This window comes from Trichosurus vulpecula, chromosome 5 (genome assembly GCF_011100635.1).
Source record: "Trichosurus vulpecula isolate mTriVul1 chromosome 5, mTriVul1.pri, whole genome shotgun sequence".
Lineage (NCBI taxonomy): Eukaryota > Metazoa > Chordata > Mammalia > Diprotodontia > Phalangeridae > Trichosurus > Trichosurus vulpecula.
The window spans coordinates 174,006,904-174,028,184 of record NC_050577.1 but is presented as its reverse complement, the minus strand read 5'-3'; the positions used below and the strand labels follow the sequence as shown (position 1 = coordinate 174,028,184).

At 41.4% G+C, this 21,281-nt stretch overlaps 1 protein-coding gene across 2 annotated transcripts; it reads left to right on the top strand.

Moving 5' to 3' along the window:
- Window positions 1-226: 226 nt before the first annotated feature.
- Window positions 227-20,773, top strand: GATA3 (GATA binding protein 3). Of its 2 annotated transcripts, none has more exons than XM_036761084.1 (5): window positions 227-467; window positions 3,245-3,781; window positions 9,483-9,625; window positions 14,787-14,912; window positions 20,489-20,773. In XM_036761084.1, the coding sequence occupies exons 1-5, from the start codon at window positions 227-229 to the stop codon at window positions 20,771-20,773; spliced, it is 1,332 nt and encodes a 443-aa protein (XP_036616979.1). The 2 variants fall into 2 exon arrangements, with proteins under 2 accessions (XP_036616979.1, XP_036616978.1); XM_036761083.1 differs by having other exon boundaries at window positions 9,480-9,625.
- The last annotated feature ends 508 nt before the right edge of the window (window positions 20,774-21,281 follow it).

Sequence of the window (21,281 nt, the reverse complement as noted above, 5' to 3'; positions counted from 1 at the left end):
TCCCTTCTTTGAAACAATTCTAAAAGACAAAAACCAATCCCCTTCCTCTTCTTTCCCATTCTCCCTATTCCATACTACTTCCTCGCTGAAACTCAAGACGAAAACCCCACGACCGACAACAGCAACTGGGGGAAAAAAGACCCAGCCCCTAAGCAAAAACCCAACACCTCCAGAATTCTGAGCTTTCTTTCCCGGGAAGACTTCGCGCAAGAGTGTGATCGAGGAGATGGAGGTGACTACGGACCAATCCCGCTGGGTCAGTCACCATCACCCGGCAGTTCTGAATGGCCAGCATCCAGACACTCACCACCCCGGGCTCAGCCACTCTTACATGGACCCCTCACAGTACCCTCTGCCAGAGGAAGTGGATGTACTTTTTAACATCGACGGACAAGGCAACCACGTCCCACCTTACTACGGAAACTCTGTTAGGGCCACGGTACAGAGATATCCTCCGACCCATCATGGTGAGTAGATTTGATTTCCTTCTTATCTCTTTTCTTTACCTGGGCCTAAATTTCTAATCACCCCAGTCTATTCTGCCTTCCTCTTCTAAGGCTCGATGAAGAGACAGTTTCACGTGAAGGAGGCATAGGGACATCGGAGGAGTTGGGGAGAAATACAAGTAAACTTGATTTCTTTTACTCATTCTGGTTTGGAGATGGCAGTGGTTTCTGTTACGAACAGAAATAGCAAAGGCCATCTATTTTTTTTTAACTGTTCATCTGAGTGATGTGAATAACAGAAAAATGATTTGCCCTCTGATCCAAAGGTGTAGGATTTGCAATGAGTGGTCCTTTGATCCAAAGGTGTAGGCTCTGCAAAGAACACACAGTCCGAGTCTAGCCAGCCCTCTACCTGGTCAACGTTGTCTTTCTTCAGGCTGTGTTCCAGGTTTGGGGAGCTTGGAGGCTCAGAGCAGAGAAGGGAGCAGGGACTTAGGGGGACCACCTAGTCTGCTTCAGCTAAGCTGTGACACCCCCAACTGTGAATGCCTTTGTAGCTGAGGATCCCAGACAGCTTGTATTTCAAGCATGTGGGTGAGAATTGAAAGAGAGGGAACTAAGAAAATTTTTTCTGGCTTTTTTATTGTTTGGAAACTCTTTCTGAGTTGGAGCAACTGGTTCGTCCAAGCCTCTCTGCATTTGCAACTTCAGGCAAACTTTCAGCAATCCAAGATTTATTTATATGTATGATTTCTCTGGCCTTTGCCTAAAAGGCAGTATGTTCAGCTTCCTGCAGTTTTCTTCCTTCCTTGGCATTAGGAAAATGTAATTCAGACCCGTAGACTGGAAAGCAAGCAGAACATTTCATAGAAAGACTGGGTATTAATTTTAAGGATTCAAGGCTTCTTTGATTCCCGGCTCCACAGAATTTTCCTGTCCAGCTTTGCTTCAGAATTCCTGGGGATCGTGTTCACTCTCAACATTTCTCTGAAAATATAGCTTCCTAGTTCCCTCTTTAAGGCCTACAATTATTATTCCCTTAAGTCCCTTTAAAGATTTAGGACCTAATTTCCATTTTTTTAACTAAGGGGAAGATTCAAGTTGTTACATATTATTTTTTCTTCCTTTGAAAAGTTTGCGAGAAGTATGAGGAAAAAAAAAAAAACAACAACCTACCAACTCGGACATACTTTCCAAACAAAAAACTCTAAGATTTTAAAACATAAAATGATTCCTGTAAAAGAAAAAGAAGCAAAAAGTGAGGCAGGACAAAACATGGGGTTCCTATTCCAAGAATGGTGCCTCCCCCCTCCCAGATTCCCTCTATACATTGTTGACAGAGTTCCTCAGTACCAGACTTCAGGGGTCTGCAGTTACCAGATTTTAAAACAATTGTTTCTGCCGATGGGGCGCTCTTTGCCCTTACTCAGTGCATATCAGCAGTTAAGTGGAAATACAATCGATGCAGACTTAATGTTATTTACTATACTACTTCCTGGATAATAGTGAATCTTGACCCTTTATGTTCAAAGAACTCCCTTTCCACATCCCCTCCCCTTCCTCTCTCAGCTTTTAGTTTCAGTATTGGTTTTAATGGTTAATAGAATAGTAAACATTAATGTGAATATTGGATTAAAGGATTAACAGGCATGTGGATCTGTAGGTACAATTCTAATGTGCACTTTTAGTGTGAGTTCAGCTATATCTAGCTCAGGTTTATATGTATTAGAAGTGAGATATGTGTGTTACCCCAAAGTCATCCCATGTGATAAATACCCAATACATATCCCAAGTTACAATTCAGTCTTTGTTTTGAGAGCCCATCTGAGGCTTATTTTATTTTCATCCATGACTTGTCTAGGAAGGGGGAGCAAAGCAGAGAGAGGCTCCTGTCCCCAGCTTATAGCCTTGAACATTTTCTCTGACAGAGCATTTGAAAGCTTTTGGCAAAAGCCATTCAAGTCCTTTTGGAAGTAGCCAGGCTGCCATCAGCAAGTGTTGCATTCAGTTAGCCCGGAAATAACCCTCAAATTTCCCCTATCCTTTTTCCAAAACCAATTTTTTCCTTTCCTGTTTCTGCAGTTCTCAGCCAGTGGCTTCTTTATGGGGCAGAGGGGTGTGATCATGGTGTTAAATGTGCTGGAAATACTTCTATTTTAAAATGAAAGAAAGGAAGGATGAAAACGAAGGAAGGAAGGACAGAGGGAAAGAAGGAAGGAAGGAAGGAAAGCGAAGAGAGGGAAAGAGTTGGAGGGAAACTCAGGTCACTATATGACTTGGTGATTTCTAGCATTCAACCCTCATCAATCATGGGGATCAGAGTAATAGAGGAGGGGTATTAAGGAATCTGGGGCTGGTGGAAAAGTCTATTGAAGAGAAACAAACCAGATTTTAGGAAAAAGATAGGCAGAGATGTGATTTAGGAAGTATGCTGGGAGAGGTTAAGTAAAGTATGGGATCCTGCCTACCCAGCAAACTGTAGGCCCAAATATGACTAATCAAGACTGGGGAGCTGGGAGAAGGGTCTCTTTCACTTTCCCTAAAAAAGACTGGGTTAGAATCCATTCCCCAGGTTCCATTCAAAGAGTGGGAGGAAATCCCACCTTGCTTTCTTTCACACTTGTTAGCATAGATTGTGCGCAGCTCTTCTTTGTAGAGAGGTGGAGGAAGCTCCAGGGAAGCCCTGTTGTGTTTGAGTCACCCACTGTATTGCAGCAGTGTGATTTCAATCCCGCTTCTCTTTTTGCCCCTTTCTTTCTTCATCTGTCCCCCCCCCTCCAACCCCCCATTCACTGCAGGGAGCCAAGTTTGCCGCCCTCCTCTTCTTCACGGATCCCTGCCCTGGCTGGACGGTGGCAAGGCCTTGGGGAGTCACCACAGTGCTTCGCCCTGGAACCTCAGCCCCTTTTCCAAGACCTCCATCCACCACGGCTCCCCAGGACCCCTCTCGGTCTACCCACCGGCCTCATCTTCTTCACTGTCCGGCGGTCACTCTAGCCCGCACCTCTTCACCTTCCCACCTACCCCTCCGAAGGATGTTTCCCCGGATCCGTCCCTTTCCACACCAGGCTCAGCTGGTTCAGCTCGGCAGGATGAGAAGGAGTGCATTAAATACCAGGTGTCCCTTCCCGACACCATGAAGCTGGAGTCATCTCACTCCCGAGGCAGCATGGCTACACTTGGGGGAGCCTCTTCGTCTGCCCACCATCCCATCACCACTTATCCTCCCTACGTTCCCGAATATAGCTCTGGACTCTTCCCTCCTAGTAGCCTGCTGGGAGGATCGCCCACAGGGTTCGGATGTAAGTCGAGGCCAAAAGCAAGATCCAGCACAGGTAGGATCTGTCTTCCGTCTCTGCCAGACCCTTTTCTCTCCTCCACCCTGAGACCTAATCTTCCTGTCTTTCCCCTTAGCTCAGGGAGGTGATTAGAGGGCTCACTATACTTTGCATGGGAACAACAGAAGAAGTTTTTTTTTCCTCCCCCAAGTATTACTGCTTTGATTCTCCCCATTCTTCCAAATCAGGGACTAGTTTTGAGACATGTCCGATCTTATCCCTCTGGTCTTTAGAATCTAAGGAAAAACAGATTCAGTGTCAGGCTCTTGCAGTGAACTCTAGTGGATGGGGAAAGAAGAAAACCAAAATCGAAATAATACCTCTGTCCTTCAAAAATCAGAATTTCTATATGCTGAAAATGACTTCTAATCACTTTCCAAGACAAGGAAAGTCCAAGAGAAAAATCTTTAATGTCTAATATGAAAATTAAACCTCTCCAACGTAAAACACGAATTACCCTGTAGCCCCTGGTACTATCTGTTCAGAGTTTGTTTTCCCCCTCCATCCCAGTTAAAAAAAAAAGATAAGTTGAGGCAATGGCAAGAGAACCTTAACTTTTGGGGGGGGGTGAGGTGGAAGACCCTAATGAATAAAATCTTAAAATAGGAGAAAGAACTTCGCCTGGCAAGGCTCCAAGTGAGAGAAAAAAGAGGGACGATCAGGGTAGCAAGGGGAAAACAATGCTGAATTTGAAATCAAAAGCCATATCTTATTATTAATCTCTTACTCTCTTCCTGTGCCTTTTTTTCTCCTTGTCCTCTCAACCTAGTAAGAGGGAAATGCCATGGATTTGACACATAAGACAGAAAACAGAAAAGAATATGGAAAGGTTTTTCAGGTGTGACCCTCTCTCACACATTTTATCATTCTCTTACACAAATCAAGTCTAACCCGGAAATAAAGCATATTTATTTTATTGGTGCAGCCACCTGATTGAACAAAAGCCAAAATTAGAAAAAGTAAAAATAAACAATTGAGCTGGGATTTTGGCTCAAAGTAATAAAATAAAAGCATCACCAATTTTGTCTCCTATCAGAGCAATGGGAGTCAGAGAAGAGAAATCTGGAGAAGGGATTTTTCCAATTCTATTTATTTATGGATGGATTTTTGTGAATCGTGTGGTGCTGCCTTTGGATTCTGCTGTTTAAGGCTGGGTTCTTCTTCAGAACGGCCCAAATGTCTTCACTCTGCAACCTGAGTGGGTTGTAAAAAGAAAAAGTGAAATCCCACTGCCTGGTGTGGGTGAGAAGAGCAGCCTCAAACCAGAGTTTCCAAGGCCCCTGGTGGTTTCCCCCCCTACTGTGGAGGTAGGGGCTTGGGAGCCCAGGAGCCATGAGATCAGTTTTCAGGGCTTTTTCCAGGGTGACATTTACTCCGACTGTCTGAGCAGGACTGTCTCTATTTAGTTGATATGTTTTAGCTAATCCAATTATTTTCAGACTGCTGCACGCGACAGTTGCATTGTTTATCCCGCGCCAGGAACTTTAATAGAGTCCGGATGCGGTTAGGCTGACAAAAAAACTCAGACCTGCATGTTCTGTACATGAAAGTAGATGAGAGGGAGAAGAAGGGAGGGAGGCTAGATGGAGGAGACAGACAAAAAGCAAGAGAAAGGAGGAAAAAGAGAGAATGAGAGAGAGACAGAAAGAAAGAGTGAGAGTGAGAGAAAACGAACCCAGCCGGTCTTAGGGTGACCTGTTGTGCTTTGAAAAAGGGCCTTTTTTGAGGTCAGGTTGTTGGAGGGGGAGCTTATTTGAGGAAATTTTAGGCTTAGGATACTAGAAATCCTGAAGGAGAGGAGCTGAGTGTGGGTACCAGTTTTTAACTCCAGCAGCTTCCCGTATTTTTGGGGGGTGGTATGGAAGTCCCCACTCTAGGGGGAAGAAGGGTAGATAATTGTAGATAGTCAGTGCCCCAGCCTGCCTTGCTGGTGATGGTGGTTAGAGGAAGGGGTTGGGGAGAGACCCATATTTCCCCAAAGCACTCTTTTCCTTTCTGGTCTCCTGTCCCTTGTTTTATTCCCCACCCCCACCCCATTTTTGTGCAGGCCTCTCTAAGGACTATCTGATTATCTAGAAAAGAAGGCTGTGGTTAACATAAACCAAAACTAGGAACACCTACTTTTTTTTTGTATCCTGGTTCAATTTCAACCTGATTTTTTTTTTTTTTTACTCCTTGCTCCCTCCCCTCTTCTCCCATTTCCAGTCACAAAAACCCAAAGTAGGACCCCTGGGCATCCGGGTGTTAGGGGACAAAGATTGTTTCAAAGGACCCTTTGGTGGGAAGACCCTCTAAAGCAGGTGGGGAATTTGAGGGGAGGGGATTCGATTAGTTTTAGCGTTGTTTAAAAAAAAAAAAGCAACATCTCCACAAAGTCAATGCAGTTACTAAAGGAGGAGAAAAGAAAAAGAGAGGCTGTAGCATTTTGGAAGAACGGTTGAAGTTGTGGTTAGGGTGGCTATGGCTTCTTTTTTTAAACGCCTGGGTGTTTGTACTCAAATACACCTTTGGGGGAAAAAGACTAAACTATTTTGTATGGGTCATTTCTATTCTCCCCCTTCCTGGGCTAAACAGCCCTCTGTTCCCTCAATCTCCACCCCACCCCCACCCCCAGTCCCATTCCCAGCCCTCTCTGATTTTGGTTCCATGGCCTCTGGGTCCCTCCAAGCAACCAAACCAAAAATCAACTGGTGTTTGAAACTGACTGTTGAATGTCAAGAGGCCTCACAGCTCTGTGGTTCTGACACCTAAAGGGAGGTGTCATTGTAAGCTGTTCACCCAAAGCACAGGAAAAAAAAAAAAAAAAAAGAAACAGAGAAAGAGGGGAAAAAAAAAGAAAGAGAAGGCCCAAGAGAGTCTCATCATTTATTAAAAAAAAAAAAAACCCAAAAAAACTTGGTGACTTGCAAGAAGCCACAGACTTGAAATAAGCAACAGCAACCAGAAAAACCCCAACAAACCCCATACCTCTAATGAATTGAGAATGAATTTCCCACTAGTGCCTAGACCCTGGCTTAATGTGGTGCTACTCGAAGAAGTAATCAGCTGCAACCCCCCCCCTTAATTTAACACTCAGCAGTTCCCCTTGTAAAGGAAGCTGTCATTCTTCCTCTGCCCCCCAAATAAAATAAATCAGACAAAACATGTCAGAGATTCCTTTAAAGTACCCATTCTGCTAGTAAACTCTTGAATATTCAGAGATCACCGACTCCAATTGGGGCTGAGATGGAGGAGGGCTCAAACTTGGAGTTGTAAGAAGGTGATAGGTCAGGCATAGCCTTTTGCTTCCTATCACAGCACCAGAAATAAAGTGGGCCTTTCCAACAGCCATGTCCTTGATGACCATTTTAGCGAGCTGAGTTGTGGAGAGATTGTCTGCGGAGACAGCTACTTGTATTGGGTGGCTTCAGTGCCCAGAGACTTTAAGGTACAGGGAGTGACCTAAGAAAAAGCCCAAGGCTGTGTTGTGGGCTCAGAAAGGTCCCTCGCCTCCCTGAGGGCTGTTGTGGCAGCTCCAAGAGTCCCTATACCCCATTTCTTTCCATCTCTTCTTTTTTCTTTTTTTGTACACACCCATTTCCTCAATCCGTTTAGATTTAAGACCCAAAATGAAATGCCTATGAATACAACTCAATGCATCCTTTAGAAATCTTCAGATCTAACACCCTAAGGGGGACAAAACCATACCCCTCCACCCCAGACTTATGGAGTGTAGAATTTTATATATAGAAAGAAACTTAGAGATAAAGTCCTCAACCAACTCAACTACCTCCATTATCCAATCCCTCTTAAACAAGACAAAACAAAAAAGCACAAAAATGAGCAAACAATAAAGCAGTTAATAAAATCCTTTCAGGCTGATTAAAAATGGACTAGTGGTTTCTAGTTTTCTAGATGTTTGTCCCCTCCCCCATCAATTTGGAATTGAAAGTGAATGAAATAGAAATACCCACAGGTACATTCTCCCTTCCCCCCAAGTTTGGACTATACTGTTTCCAAAGAGCAGATACCAAATCATCCTTTCTCCCCTTTCAGGGATCCAGTTTTCCTAAATTTCCCTCTAGCTCTTACTTCACATTTTCTTGCTGATTTTTTCCCCCTCCTTTTTGTTTACTTTTTTCTTGAAGCAAAACCTTTTGATCAGGGCTGGGGAACCTGCGGCTTCAAGGCCACATGTGGCCTTTTAGGTCCTTGGGTTCGGCCTTTTGACTGAGTCCAAGCTTTGCAGATCAAATCCTTTTATTAAGGGGATTTGTTCTGTGAAGTTTGGATTCAGTCAAAGGGCCATACTTGAGGACCTAGAGGGCCACTTTTGCCCCCGAAGTTTCCCCACCCCTGCTTTTGACCTTCAGAGGTTCTCCCTACTTCCCTTTCCCCCAAATAATTCAAGTTTAATCATCTTGACCTTTGAAGACACATAGGATTACTGATGATTAATCCTCAATCCTATAAGGGAACTGGCTACCAGAGTCAGGTACCCAAAGGGAACAAGAACCCAAGGCGAGGGTAAGAATAGGGTCAGAGAGGTCAACAAGAAGGGGTGAGAAAAACTGACAGCAAAATCCACCAAAGTCACCAAGAGAGCAAAGTGCTACAGTCACGCTAGTAAAAATAATTTAAAAGGCCATGTTGCGACTTAGCTGGAAAGAAATCGGTCCACAAACTCTCCTATTACACGTCTTCATGTTCTTGGGCTCTCATTGGGTCAACAGTGAATACGTGATGTTGCTTGCCTTAGTTTTCCACAAACAACAACAGCAAAGAAACCTTTGCCTGTTTAGCCTAAAATCAACCAGTTACCCCTATCTATGGCCCTTCTTCCCCTTCCGTAATTTGCTCTAACAGCAGTTCTCTTGGTTTTCATCTTCTTTTTGGATTTTTCTCTCGGTTATTTCTTTTCCCCCTTGACTTTTCTTTTTTCTTTTTCATCAACCCCATTTTGAAATTTCACTGTCCCCCTTAATCAAAGTTTACCCTTTTCCTATCAGGCTTTGAGTCCAGCTAAGTGACCAATGGAAACCTTAACACTGGAATATCTATCCCACTAGGGCTGGGATAGTCTCATAATTTACTGCCACCCATCCAATGGAGTTTACAGTTTAATAGGAATATGAATCCAAAGGCCTATTTAGCTTCTCTCAACTACTCCTTCAATTGATTGATCAATAGATGAATCTATTATTTATCTATGCACCTTTATATTTTTCCTATCTAATATATGTTATCTAATTAATATGCATAAACATATATGCTGATCTGAAAACAAGAAATGAAAATAGGTCACCCCATTTTCTCTTCCTTTTATTTTGAGACATTGCAGCTGAACTTTTAAATTTTCCTTGGATTTAGAATTTTCTCAGAGAAATAGTTTAAGTTGAAACCTGCTTTCCTCTTTCCCCTCAGTTTCCCTAACACCCTCACCTAACCCCCCTCCCCAAAAGGGGCAAAGTTCTGTTGCTATTTAGCCATATTCAATTTTTGTTTGAGAAGTGTTTATATGTGTGAGTGAAACAGGAGTTATACAAGGAAGGACCAGATAATTGATATTTTCACCAAGAGTTTGGGGAAATTTTCTTCCAAAAAGGGGGAAAAAACCCTTTCCTTTTTCCAATTTTCCCCTCACATCCCACACCCTAATTTACTCAGCCTTCATTTGTGTTTTCCATAAGTGACTTATGTGTGATCTTGTTTCCAGAAGGCAGGGAGTGTGTAAACTGTGGGGCGACCTCAACCCCTTTGTGGAGGAGAGATGGTACTGGTCACTACCTGTGTAATGCCTGTGGACTCTACCACAAAATGAATGGACAGAACCGACCCCTCATTAAGCCCAAGCGAAGGCTGGTAAGTTCTCGAGAAGCACTGATCCAATCACTAACCTTTTTGTTTTTAATATCCTCTCTTCAGGAAGAGGGAGTTTTTTTTTTTTTTGCAAGAAATTGGCAGGACATCCCAAAATCATGTCAGATTATTAAGGAGAGGGGTCCCTCCCCCTGTACTTCTCTTTCTTAATCCCTATATCAGAAGTATTAAGAATGCATCTGCTAGGATACTGAATCTTGGGTCTGTACCTTACTAGGATGATTGCTTTTTACAGGACCAGAATGGGTGATTTTAAAATATGCTAGAAGCTCAATATAACACTTTACCCCATAGGGAAGAATTCATTATAAGATGAATTTCTTCCAAAGGGGTTTAGTTGTTGAAGGAAGAGCAGGTAGTTCCAAGGTAAGAATTCTAAAGACGATACTTAGTCATAGCTATAATGTAATACGAATTCAAAGTCTATATTTCTGTTAGTTGGATTGTAAATAATCAACCAGCCATCAAGCCCAAGTGGTCTTTTCCTTCCTCTTTGGGATTAGGAATTGAGGATTCCTCACTACAGAAATTCCTGTGGGGGAAATTTTATTACTTTTTCCTTAATTTTCATAACCAAGAAAAATAAAAACTTTAGATCGTTAATATTTTGGTTCATTTTCTGTTTGACATACCATAAACTCATGGTTTTTTTTAACTTCTTGCCCATTAGGAGTACTCCAGAAAGAGTAGACCTGTGCCAATATCCTTCCCACCCCTAATTAATAATATTAGTTTTTATTTCTATAACCTTTTCAGGTTTACAAAATACTTTCCTCTAAGAAGACAGAGGATCATATAGGTTAAGATTTGTCCATAGTCACCATTTGTAAGTATTGGAATTGGGACACATGACCCAGGAAGTATGTAAGGGAAGTTTATTGGTAGTCCTGACTTTGGATCTGTCAACAAGATTGAATAGATCAGTGTAGGAAAGACAAAGTACGCTTAGCAAATGATAAACTTCAACCACAGAAAAGTAGTAGACAAGGGATCCTTTTAGTGTGTGTGTGTGTGTGTGTGTGTGTGTGTGTGTGTGTGTGTGTGTGTGTGTGTGGTGGTGGTGATGACATTCAATGAGTGCTGAAGACTCAGAAAGGGAGGGGGAGGAATTTCCCCTTGCAGATCAATAGCTGAATTAGCATCCACTAAAATCTAAGGAAAAAACGGCCTCTGTAGTGTTTTTTAAAGAAGTAGTTGCACTTCCCATCAACCAACACCTTTCACATCCTCTCTAGAAGAAGAAAAACTTTCTAGGGATGGAAGTGCTCATAAGCCTTTGATTTTTTGGCAAGTCATAGATCTCCATACTTTTTTTCTCTTCTCTGTCAGTCTTCCCTTCAACTCTCGCAACCCCCCACATACAGGTTTTTTTTTTCCTTTCTCTTATGTGCAAAGCTAACTTCCTAGGAAAAAGCTGCCGGATATCTGAGCACTGGAGATAACTCATAAACAACAGCTCTGCTTCCCCAACCCAAACATTAAGATGTTTGAAAGGATCAGAACTAGAAGGATTTGAAAAAAACAGCTGGAGGTGTTAGTGTAAAATGAGGGTGATCACACCACAAAAGAATGTTCTGAATCACCCAAAACCTGGCCCTGGTTGAAAAAAAAAAACCCTCTTGTCCTAAAATGTTTTAATACCCTTGAAGTGCAGAAAGTGAGAAAAAAAAAAGAAGAAAACAAGGTGTGTGTGTGTGTGTGTGTGTGTGTGTGTGTGTGTGTGCGCACGCGCGCATGAACACACACAAGACCAGGTCTACCTGCAAATTTTATGTTTTTCTCTGACTTATCATCTATATAGACTGCAGGTCAGGAAGACTTTTTTTTTTTTAATCATTCTGCCTTGACTCAGCTTCCCCAAGAAAGCACTGGAACTCTGAGTAATAATTGATTTTCATTTTAAAGTTCAGTTGCTATGACATTTTCATCTGTCATTGCTTTCTTAATCATCCTTTCTGGAGAAATTTATACCTTTAGTTCCTCAGAAATGAAATACGCTTGAAACCTATACAAAGTGACATTTTAACTGCTAATCCTACCTATCCTCTGTTTTCTTCTCTCTTCTCTTCCATATAGCCCTTTCTCCTCTCTCTATAGTGTTCCTAGCTTGCTCTTCTCCCCCCACCCCCACCCAGATCATTTAAAATTTGGAGAAATATACCCGAGCTTATAATAAAGCACTTCTGAAAGATACATATCTGCCATTAAACTGAAAAAAGACACATAAATAATCCCTTAAGGGCAAATCATAGTTGCTTTTTTCTTTCCTTAGTGCTACCGGGGTTTTTCAGAATTTCTCAAAACCAAAAAGTAGTTGAACTATTTGCAATATTAATGCAATTTACCTCCTGTTAATAGGCTGAAAAGTTTGACTTTTAAAAGAGATTCTACATTAGTTAGTGTAAAGCCTGCAAGACAGAAGACATTTTTGCAGTCTGTTTGTATTCATGCCATTATCCATATTAGCCTTGGTTTGGACTTGAAGTTGATTTTGTTTTGGGTTTGTTTTTTGAGCTGACATTATGCATTTGTAAAATGTAATATTTACATTCATATTGTAATATGGGATGATTAAGCTATTTTGGGTTTTTGAGCTAGTGTTATATATTTTGAAATATAGTAGTTATAGTCATATAATAATGATATAAGAACCAAACTCTTGGGGTTTTTGAGCTAGCATTATGTATTTGTAAAATATAATATTTACATCAATATAACAATATATAATAACCAAACTTTTGGTCTGCGAAAGTCAGGGCCCATAAATATACTAATAATTTTTGAGAATTATTTTTAAAATAATCAAGGGAAGTTCAGAATAATTATGGAAAATAATATTTTTGATTTGTTTAGTGACTTTGAGAGTGTATATATGAAATGATTTTGGGGGGATTTCATTATTAACACTTGGTTCCTTGTGAGGTGACAGTTTCAAAAGACTCTAAGGTATGTCGAATTAAGAGTCAGTGCTCTTGGGACCTGGTGAACAGTCCACACAATTTGGCTAGCCAAACTGGAATCACCAAAGTTTCTCAAAAATGATATTTTTTGAGACTGTTAATTTCTAGATTAATATTGTCTAGGGAGCAAACTCACATTTCTAAAAATTATGTGACTGTTATTTAGGAATTAAGGAATCAGGTGTTCATGTCTAGAACAATTTAGTGACCTTGAAAGAAAGAGCAGCATTATCAAGTCAAAATAGCTACTGATTTATCAGTTTTTTTGGCAATTTCCTGTGTTCGATCTGACTTTTCTCTTGATGTAATATTGGACAGAACCAGTCTAGCTTCACTTACTGGTTGTTATATGGTGCTTGAGTTTCCTGGAATACAATCCACTTGATTAACTGCTATGACCCATGGCTTTTTTTGTTGGTGTTGGGGGGGTGCCTTAGGGGAGAGGGAGATATTGAATATAGTAGATTTTTTTCAAGTGTGTAGCTTAGTCCCTCCCCTCCCCCAAAACTTCTTTTAAAGGTGAAGAAAGTGATAAAAACTTTAAAGAAATAAAATTTCTTTGCCACTGACAGAAAATGGTCCCTTTCCAGTACTACTAAGGAGTTAGAAATGAAAAATAAAAAAAGTTTAAAAGTTTTAGGAACTTGAAAAATGGTTGAAATAAGAATCCTTTTGTTGTTGTTCAGTCATTTTTTTCAGCCATGTCACTTCATGACCCCATTTGGGGTTTTCTTGGCAAAGATACCACAGTGGTTTGCCATTTCCTTCTCTGGCTCATTTTATTGATGAGGAAACTGAGGCAAACAGGGTTAAGTGACTTGGTACCCAGGGTACACAGCTAGTAAGTGTTTAAGGACAGATTCGAACTCAGGAAGAGGAGTCTTCCTGAACCCACTCTATCCTTTTAAAGGGAAATAAATGTAATGACATAACCAGGGAATCCAAGGAAGGGAACAAGCATTTATTAAGTTCCTACTGTGTGCCAGGCACTATGCTACATGTATTACAAATATCTTATTTGATACAGACAAAAAGATGGCATGAGTATTGCTTCTGATACTGTACTTACTATTCTGTATGGGACGGCTCAATTGATTTACTAGATATATTGGCACACTTAGGCATAAATCAAGGTATTTGGGCTGGGGGGGGCGGCGGTAAGGCTGGGGAGGAAGAAGAAAAGGGAAGAAATATGGGAAGAGGGGGAGGAAGAGGAAAGAGAATCAGGTTATTTGGCTGAAGAAGACCTAATGTTTTTATTGAGTAACGAATTTCCTTGTTTTTAGTTAGTGTCATTGGCTTGAAAAGAATTGAAGGGTGAGAAGGTTGGTTGTTGTTCATGGGTAGCAAGGAGTATATATAGCGTGAAGGCATAGGTTGCATGAGATACCACTTTCAGCAGTGGGCTCAAAATATTCTGAAGTCTTATTGGCAAGTAACTGAAGGATGCCTGATTCGGTGTTTCTGGAGTTATAGAAAACATGCTGCTTTCATCCAGATGTAGTGATACCTTCCCAAATACTACTTGCCTCTTATTTTTGTTGCTTTTTTGTTTTTTAAGCTGTCTTTTTGGTTCCCTGGGCCTTTTTTACATTCCCATTCCTTTATTTTATATATCTCAGGCTGGATAGAATTGTGGCCTTAGGCTTCCCCCATTGTCATTGTGCCCACTTGCTTAGTAGCACTTGTTTATATTGATTTTTAACTGGAAACTTTGTTGTGGAAGCAGCTCTATAGGCCAGGACCCAAGAAGTGGGACTACTACCCTAGGGGTATATGAAACTTCATGCTGTGGCCTGTAGGCCCCTGAAAAGTAATTTCCTAGTGTGTTCTGGGGGTGTCCATGGCTGTCCTCCAAGGACAGTGGCTATCCTCCAAGCACCAAGGATAGCTTTTTATATCCCCTATAAGGTTACCCCTCCCCCACCTGCACCCCGGCCCCCACCCACTTACCTCAGACCAAATATGAGGTTAAAGTCAAAATAGTCAGACCCATGTCCTCTAATGTATACGAATTAGCTCTGCTTAGGTTTGTCTAAGCCGATTTTGGGGATCTTCATCACTTTCATGTGGGCCACTTGCTAGTTTTGATTTCAATGACGATTTCTTCTTTTTTTTTCTTATGTCTTAATGTATTTTGCCCTCTTCCCTCTCCTTCCTCCACCCACTCCCTCCACCCCCAGTCTGCAGCCAGAAGAGCAGGTACGTCCTGTGCAAACTGTCAGACCACCACTACTACCCTGTGGAGGAGAAATGCCAACGGAGATCCCGTGTGTAATGCCTGTGGGCTCTACTATAAGCTGCACAATGTAAGTGGAAATGTAGCCTCAAAGAGCCTAGTGGGCAGCGGTGACTCTACGTTCTAAACTTTCCCGTTTCCTTTCTGTTAATGGAACTGACTTTATTTGGGTTAGGGTATTGGCCCTGGGTCACTTCTGTTTAGTTATAATTAATGTTCAGAGAAGAGTGGCCACTGGGTAGTGATTTTTTGAGGAGGCCACATGAATGCCATCTACTAGAGGGTGGAGGGGCCATGAACTGAAACAGTGGGGGTTCCCATGTGAATGACATCATAGATATTTCAAATGTTAAAAGATCTAATGAATGTACCAGGACCCACTTGGGAACATTCCTGTTTTTAGTATTAAAAAAAAAGAACCTTGCATCAGTAACAATATGGTTTAGCCATATAAATGCCAAGTGGGGAGAGGTTTAGACACACAGAACAACATTATCCATTTAACCTGCTTTGGAAAACACAACATGCAATGTCGCAATGTAATATGCTAAGTGTGCCTGGTCTGGTTTTTCAAGAAAAAAACTATTCTCCTTGGAAAACAAAAAAGAAGCCAGCAATTATATTTTTGATGTTTCCTTGTTTTTCCTTTTTTTTTTTTTTGTTGCAAAGCCGAAGAGGAAAAAGAGAAACAGAATTATAATGCATGGGCATTCCTAAAACCAAGAGAAAAGATTCTATGACTGAGGAGTGAAGGAGGCAGGCAGTAGGTCAGAGGTAGTGGTGGGGCGGTGTTGGTAAAAGACGCAGCTAACCCTGTACTTTGAATTTTTAAATGGGCTCCTTCTATGAGACACGAAATGAAATATCTCAGAAATTTCATCTGCTATCTTTGTCGTGACTAGCTTGCACATGCATAGAAACCCTGAGGAAAGCAGCAATATGAAAATGCCTATGCCCAAGGAAACAAAGACTCAAGTGCTTTCTCATATCTTATTGACAGAATAATAATCGCTAATGACAATAATATTCACAATAATCGTAATTCCCACTTTTATTTTTCTACCTGGGATTGGCTGTTTTTATTTTTAATCTTTTGCTATGGATAAAATCTCTGTCATTTTGTCTCAGACTCATGATACTCACCTTAGTGCCAGGTATACATGGACCACCAAAGTAAACCTCTTAAAAGAGAGGCTTTGGTCTAAAGAACCGCCATTTTATCCCTCTCTTATTTCTCCCCCTCAAGATTCCTGGCCATTCTGACCTTGGCTAGGTTTGGTGGGAAGGGAAAAAAAGCGCAAGTTTTTTTTAATTGCCCAAGGGCTCTTCTGGCAACATCTCCAGCTCAACGAAGAATACCTGGGATTTGGAGAGGAAGCTCCTTCTTGTTAGCTTTTTCAGCAGAATTTCTTGGGTCCTGCTGGCATTGCTCAGGGATGACTAAAGCAGTAGCCTTTATGGGCCTTCCCTTTGCTGACTGGGTACATGAGAAACACTCTCCCTTCGCGAACTAATCTCATGAATTTTCAGGCTCCCTTTGTAAAATCTGCCATTTATGCCTTGTTCATATGGTGCCCGTTTGCTATTGCACTCAAGTGTGAATGGCTGCTTGTTTTTAAGTAATCTAGAAGAAGCCTAGTTTTGTACAAAAGGGGAATTCTGTTGCCCACTGGGTGGAGGGAGACTAAAGGTGTGTGATTAATTGCTGGGAAGTTCAGCGTATGTAGATTTATTGCTTTCTTTATCATTGATACAACCATTGACTCCCACCTCAGGGGCTGGCAGAGCAGGGGGATGCATTTATGTTGAGGATTTATTTGGAATAAAGAGAAAAGGGGGGGGGGGAAGGAGGAGAGACCAAGACAGGACTAGTCTTGGCTTTAAGAAGGAGGATAGGCCTCTGTGGGTGAGGTAGATGTCCTTGTATATAGCTTTGGAGATAGTCTCTATCCTCCCAGTTCTATGAGAAGTTGTTTCATGATTTGCCAGTGGACTTATCCCTCCTAATATAAGCAAGAAGATGAAGACCAAGACATAGAATATTCTGTGGGGAATGCTAGGCCCATTCCTTTGGTATTTGCCCAGGGCAGCATTTCCTACACTGATTTGGCTATGAGACACCTTTGGGCTTGAGATAAATTGATGGAACCCTTAAATGCTGTTCTGCAGAATCTGAGGTTATAGAATGCCCCCAGGATAAAAAAGAACCTGGGAAATTTTTAAGCAAAAGAGAGGGAATTAATTCCATTCCTATTGAAAACTTCTAAGCGTAGTGTATTGTTTATATACATGATTTCATACTTAATATTGCAGATGGGAAAGGATCAATAAAATCCTAATTTTCTCTTGGAACTTCTGTTCACATCATATAGAATACCAGTTTCATGGAATTCAGTTGGGGGAAATGCTGCCCTGGGGACAGGGCTTTAGCACCGGGAGCCCCATTTGATGGGTTGATGATGTCATGCTGGGGCCTCTTGGCAGCTGTGGGCACAGTAAGAGTGAGTTTTCAGGCTTCCCCATCCCCGCAAGAGTTATTCAGAGGACAAAAATATGTGTCTCTGGGTATGTGTATGCACACTTTCATTCTGCCATATGTGAGTTAAGAGAAATATCTGACAAAAACAATTGTCAAATTTGAATTGACACACTTCCCCAAATCAGGTGGCCAGGGTATATTGGGTTTAAGAGGGGCACTTCTGTCTCAGACACACACGGGAAGTAGGTTTTGTTTTGCTCTTGTTCCCTGTTTGACTCAGAGATGTCACTTGTCAGTTGCTATATGATCTGGCTACCTACCGATTTGGACTCAGAGCTCTAGAAGGCTCTTGTCTGTAGTTAGTGGGATCAGGACAAATAGGAGACATATGGGAAAACCATCTGCTTCCTTTTTTTTTTTTAAGTTATTTAATTTTTTCAAAGGTAGTTTGGAAAAGTGGGAAAGTTAGAAGTTAGATTTGCTTTCCAGCTCTGGCTCTCCCACTAGGTAATAAAACCTTGGGCAAGTCATTGAACTCTTCAGACTTAATGGGAAAGTTGGATTAGGTCTTTTCTCCCAAGTCTAATATTTCATATATGTAGATCTGTTTCTTTCCTGTACAGATCGAGGTGTTAAGAATTATTTTAACTACACAGTTTTCAACTGATTAAAGTAACTTTCTTGTAGAGTGAATGTAAGAATCATAGGGTCGTAGATTTAGAACTAAAAGGGACCTTAGAGGCTATCTAGTCTAATCCCCTCATTTTATACGTGAGGAAACTGAGCCAAAGAGGTTGTGACTTGCCCAGGGTCACAAAGGTAATATAGTAGTAGTAGTGGTGGTGGTGGTGGTGGTGGTGGTAGTAGTTGTAGTAGTAGTAGTAATAATAGTAGATGACCTTAAAATAATGTTTTTAGGTTTGAAAAAAGTCTGGCCATTTTTGACAGTCCTCAAGGAACCCCTCTTTTCATTCCACTGCATTCTTAACAGAAGAATCCTTTCAGTGGTGAACGTTTAGCCACTGTGGAGTTTATGACCAAGAAAAACCTTCTCACTTTGTGTAGTGATAGTAAGAATCATATTGAGATAAGTGTTGGTATATAAGTTTTGCATACTTAGCAATTGGAGAAAATAATCAGTTCTCATTTTCCTGGTCTTGGTGTTTCTCCTGCCCATCTAGATATCCGCATAGATGCAATGAGTTTCTTGCTAGTTATCTAGGTGTTCAGCTATCTGCATATCTACATTACAGGATCAAGGTGACTTTGTAGTTAGTTATCTGGGTTTGTGTTATCTGGGGATCTTGATATTGTACTTAGATTCTGGCTATTGTACTGTTACCTGTATATCAAGATATCAGCCTATGGAGCCTTGGCTTTGTGGATCTTACTCTATGGGTCTAACTGCACACCTAGATTCTTACCTAGCTAGAGATGGTAGAAGGGGTAAGAAGGAGCTGATATCTCTGTAGGCCTCAGGGTTGACTGTGATATGAAAGCTGATGAAACAAAGTGCTGAGATTGAATTTGGGGAGTGGCCTTTTTTATTTATGCCGCTGCAACTCTTCTAGCCCTCCCAATGCCATGAGGAAATGAGCCCTCCTGGGCTTTGGTGGGTACATCCAGATTCCTGTTCATCTCTCACGCCTTAGCTCTTAGGAATTTTTCTCCTTGCTGCTACCAGCTGACATAGTATTAGCTTGAGGAACCTGTTTGGCACTTAGTCGTTATTTTCCTCAGTATCCATTTTTTAGTTTTATAAGCAGCCGGGTACACCCTTAAGCTCTGGAAGACATATCTCTTCTCACACAGGAAGCAGAATTGGAAAGGGCTGTTTCTGCCCCAAGGTACATTAGGCAGATTGAGCAGGTTCTTGGGATGCCAGAGTTTCCCACAGCTTCAGGTTCAGACCCTGGCATTAACCCCTTACTCCTCTTCACTTCTTTTTTCTTGGAAATAATACAAAATGGACAGAACCACAGATATTTAGTGACTTGCCCAAGGTTAGGCCCTACAAGGTAACAGACATATATATGCCTGACCATCATTTGTGTTCATCTGACCTTGACCAGGTGTGGGAAATATTAGTCACTCAATTATATTTCTCTCCTGGCACTACCCCCCTTTCCACCCCAGGTAAATCTCTTTTAAAAAAGAAATGAGATGAGTTCAGTAGAAAGAGATTATAGTCTCTGAGGCTAACGTGAAGCTTGATCCTCAGGGCAGGGTAGCAGTGGGAGCAGTAACTGAGCTTTCCCTTGCTTTGCTCTGGACTTTCAACACCTGTCCATGCTTGACCTTCACCCCTAGGCTGAGATTTTTTTCAGTATCTGGCAAAGTGCCATTTGAAGCATTTATTATTTACTGATAGATTGATTGATTGTTGCCTGATTATTGGGATAGGCAGGTCCTTGCCCTGAAACAAGTGGATACAAGAGAGCCAAATTAACAGCTCGTCAAGCATTCTAGATTTGGTAGAGAGCATGAGGGAAGCAATTTCTTTCTCAAAGGGCCGTGGAGCTGAAAACAAGCTGTAATGAGGAAAATATACATTCCAAAGGAACATTTTAGTGTAAGACTCATCCTAAAAAGGTCAGGACCAAACCAAAAATTTCTTGACTGGTTTGATAGCCACAGTTTCCAAGGCAGATACTCTTTCTTGATCAGTACTTGCCCAGGCCAGCCCAGAGTGAGTGAGATTGGAATTATCTTTTGAAGTCATAAATTATATTTCTGTTTTGATCAGCATGCAAGCAAAATGGCATTAGGTGAAATGTCTGAAAGAAGAATTAAGGGGAAAAAAAAACTTCTGTAGAAATGAAGCCATCCTGATTGGGTCCCTAAAATGACAGAGTTTCCTGAAGAAATTTCTCTAAAATAATACTGACAAAACTGACTGATGAACTCTAGTTAATGCATAGTAACTTGTAATTCTTGGTCCCTGAAAATGAGAAGCAAATCTGATACCCCAAAAGTTTCCATTTGAAAGAGTGTTGGCTTCTTCGGGGAGGGTGAGAGGTGGGAAGGAAGGAGGGGAAGACCAAAATACGGAGAGATCTACAGCATGACGCACTCTGATGGTGGTGGTATGATGATGTATGAGAGCCTTTGGCCATTTTGAAGCCAGCATGAAAGCAAAAAAATATATATAATTAATCTTTGTTTAGATTAACAGACCCCTGACTATGAAGAAGGAAGGCATCCAGACCAGAAACCGAAAAATGTCTAGCAAATCCAAAAAATGCAAAAAGGTTCACGACAGCCTGGAGGACTTCCCCAAGAGCAGCTCGTTTAATCCGGCCGCCCTCTCCAGACATATGTCTTCCCTCAGTCATATTTCACCTTTTAGCCATTCCAGTCACATTCTGACTACTCCAACACCGATGCACCCACCATCCAGCCTCTCTTTCGGACCTCACCATCCTTCCAGCATGGTCACTGCCATGGGTTAGACTTCCCTGTTCAATGCTTAAAGGTCTCAAAGTGAGATTTCCCCCCCCTCCCCTTTATACTTGCATTTTTGCAGGAGCAGTATCATGAAGCCTAAAAATGATGGAAATATGTTATTTGAAGGCAGAAAGAAAAGTGATGTTTGCCACTTTTTAAAAGGAGCTCACTGTGGTGTCTATGTTCTCAACCACTGAATCTGGATCCCATTTGTGAATAAGCCATTCAGACTCATATTCCCTATTTAACAGGGTCTCTAGTGCTGTGAAAAAAAAATGCTGAACATTGCATATAACTTATATTGTAAGAAATACTGTACATTTGAGGAAGACTTTATTGCATCTGGGTAGCTCTAAGAAGGGCATGAAGGACACCAAGAAATTTAAAGAATATGGGGAGAAAAAAGTACGGAAGTAAGAAGAAACTAGGTCTAACACCCACATGGACAAGTTGCCAGTTGTGTTTTCTTTCACTGGCCACAGTTTGATATATTTAAAAAAAAAAAGAAGGAAA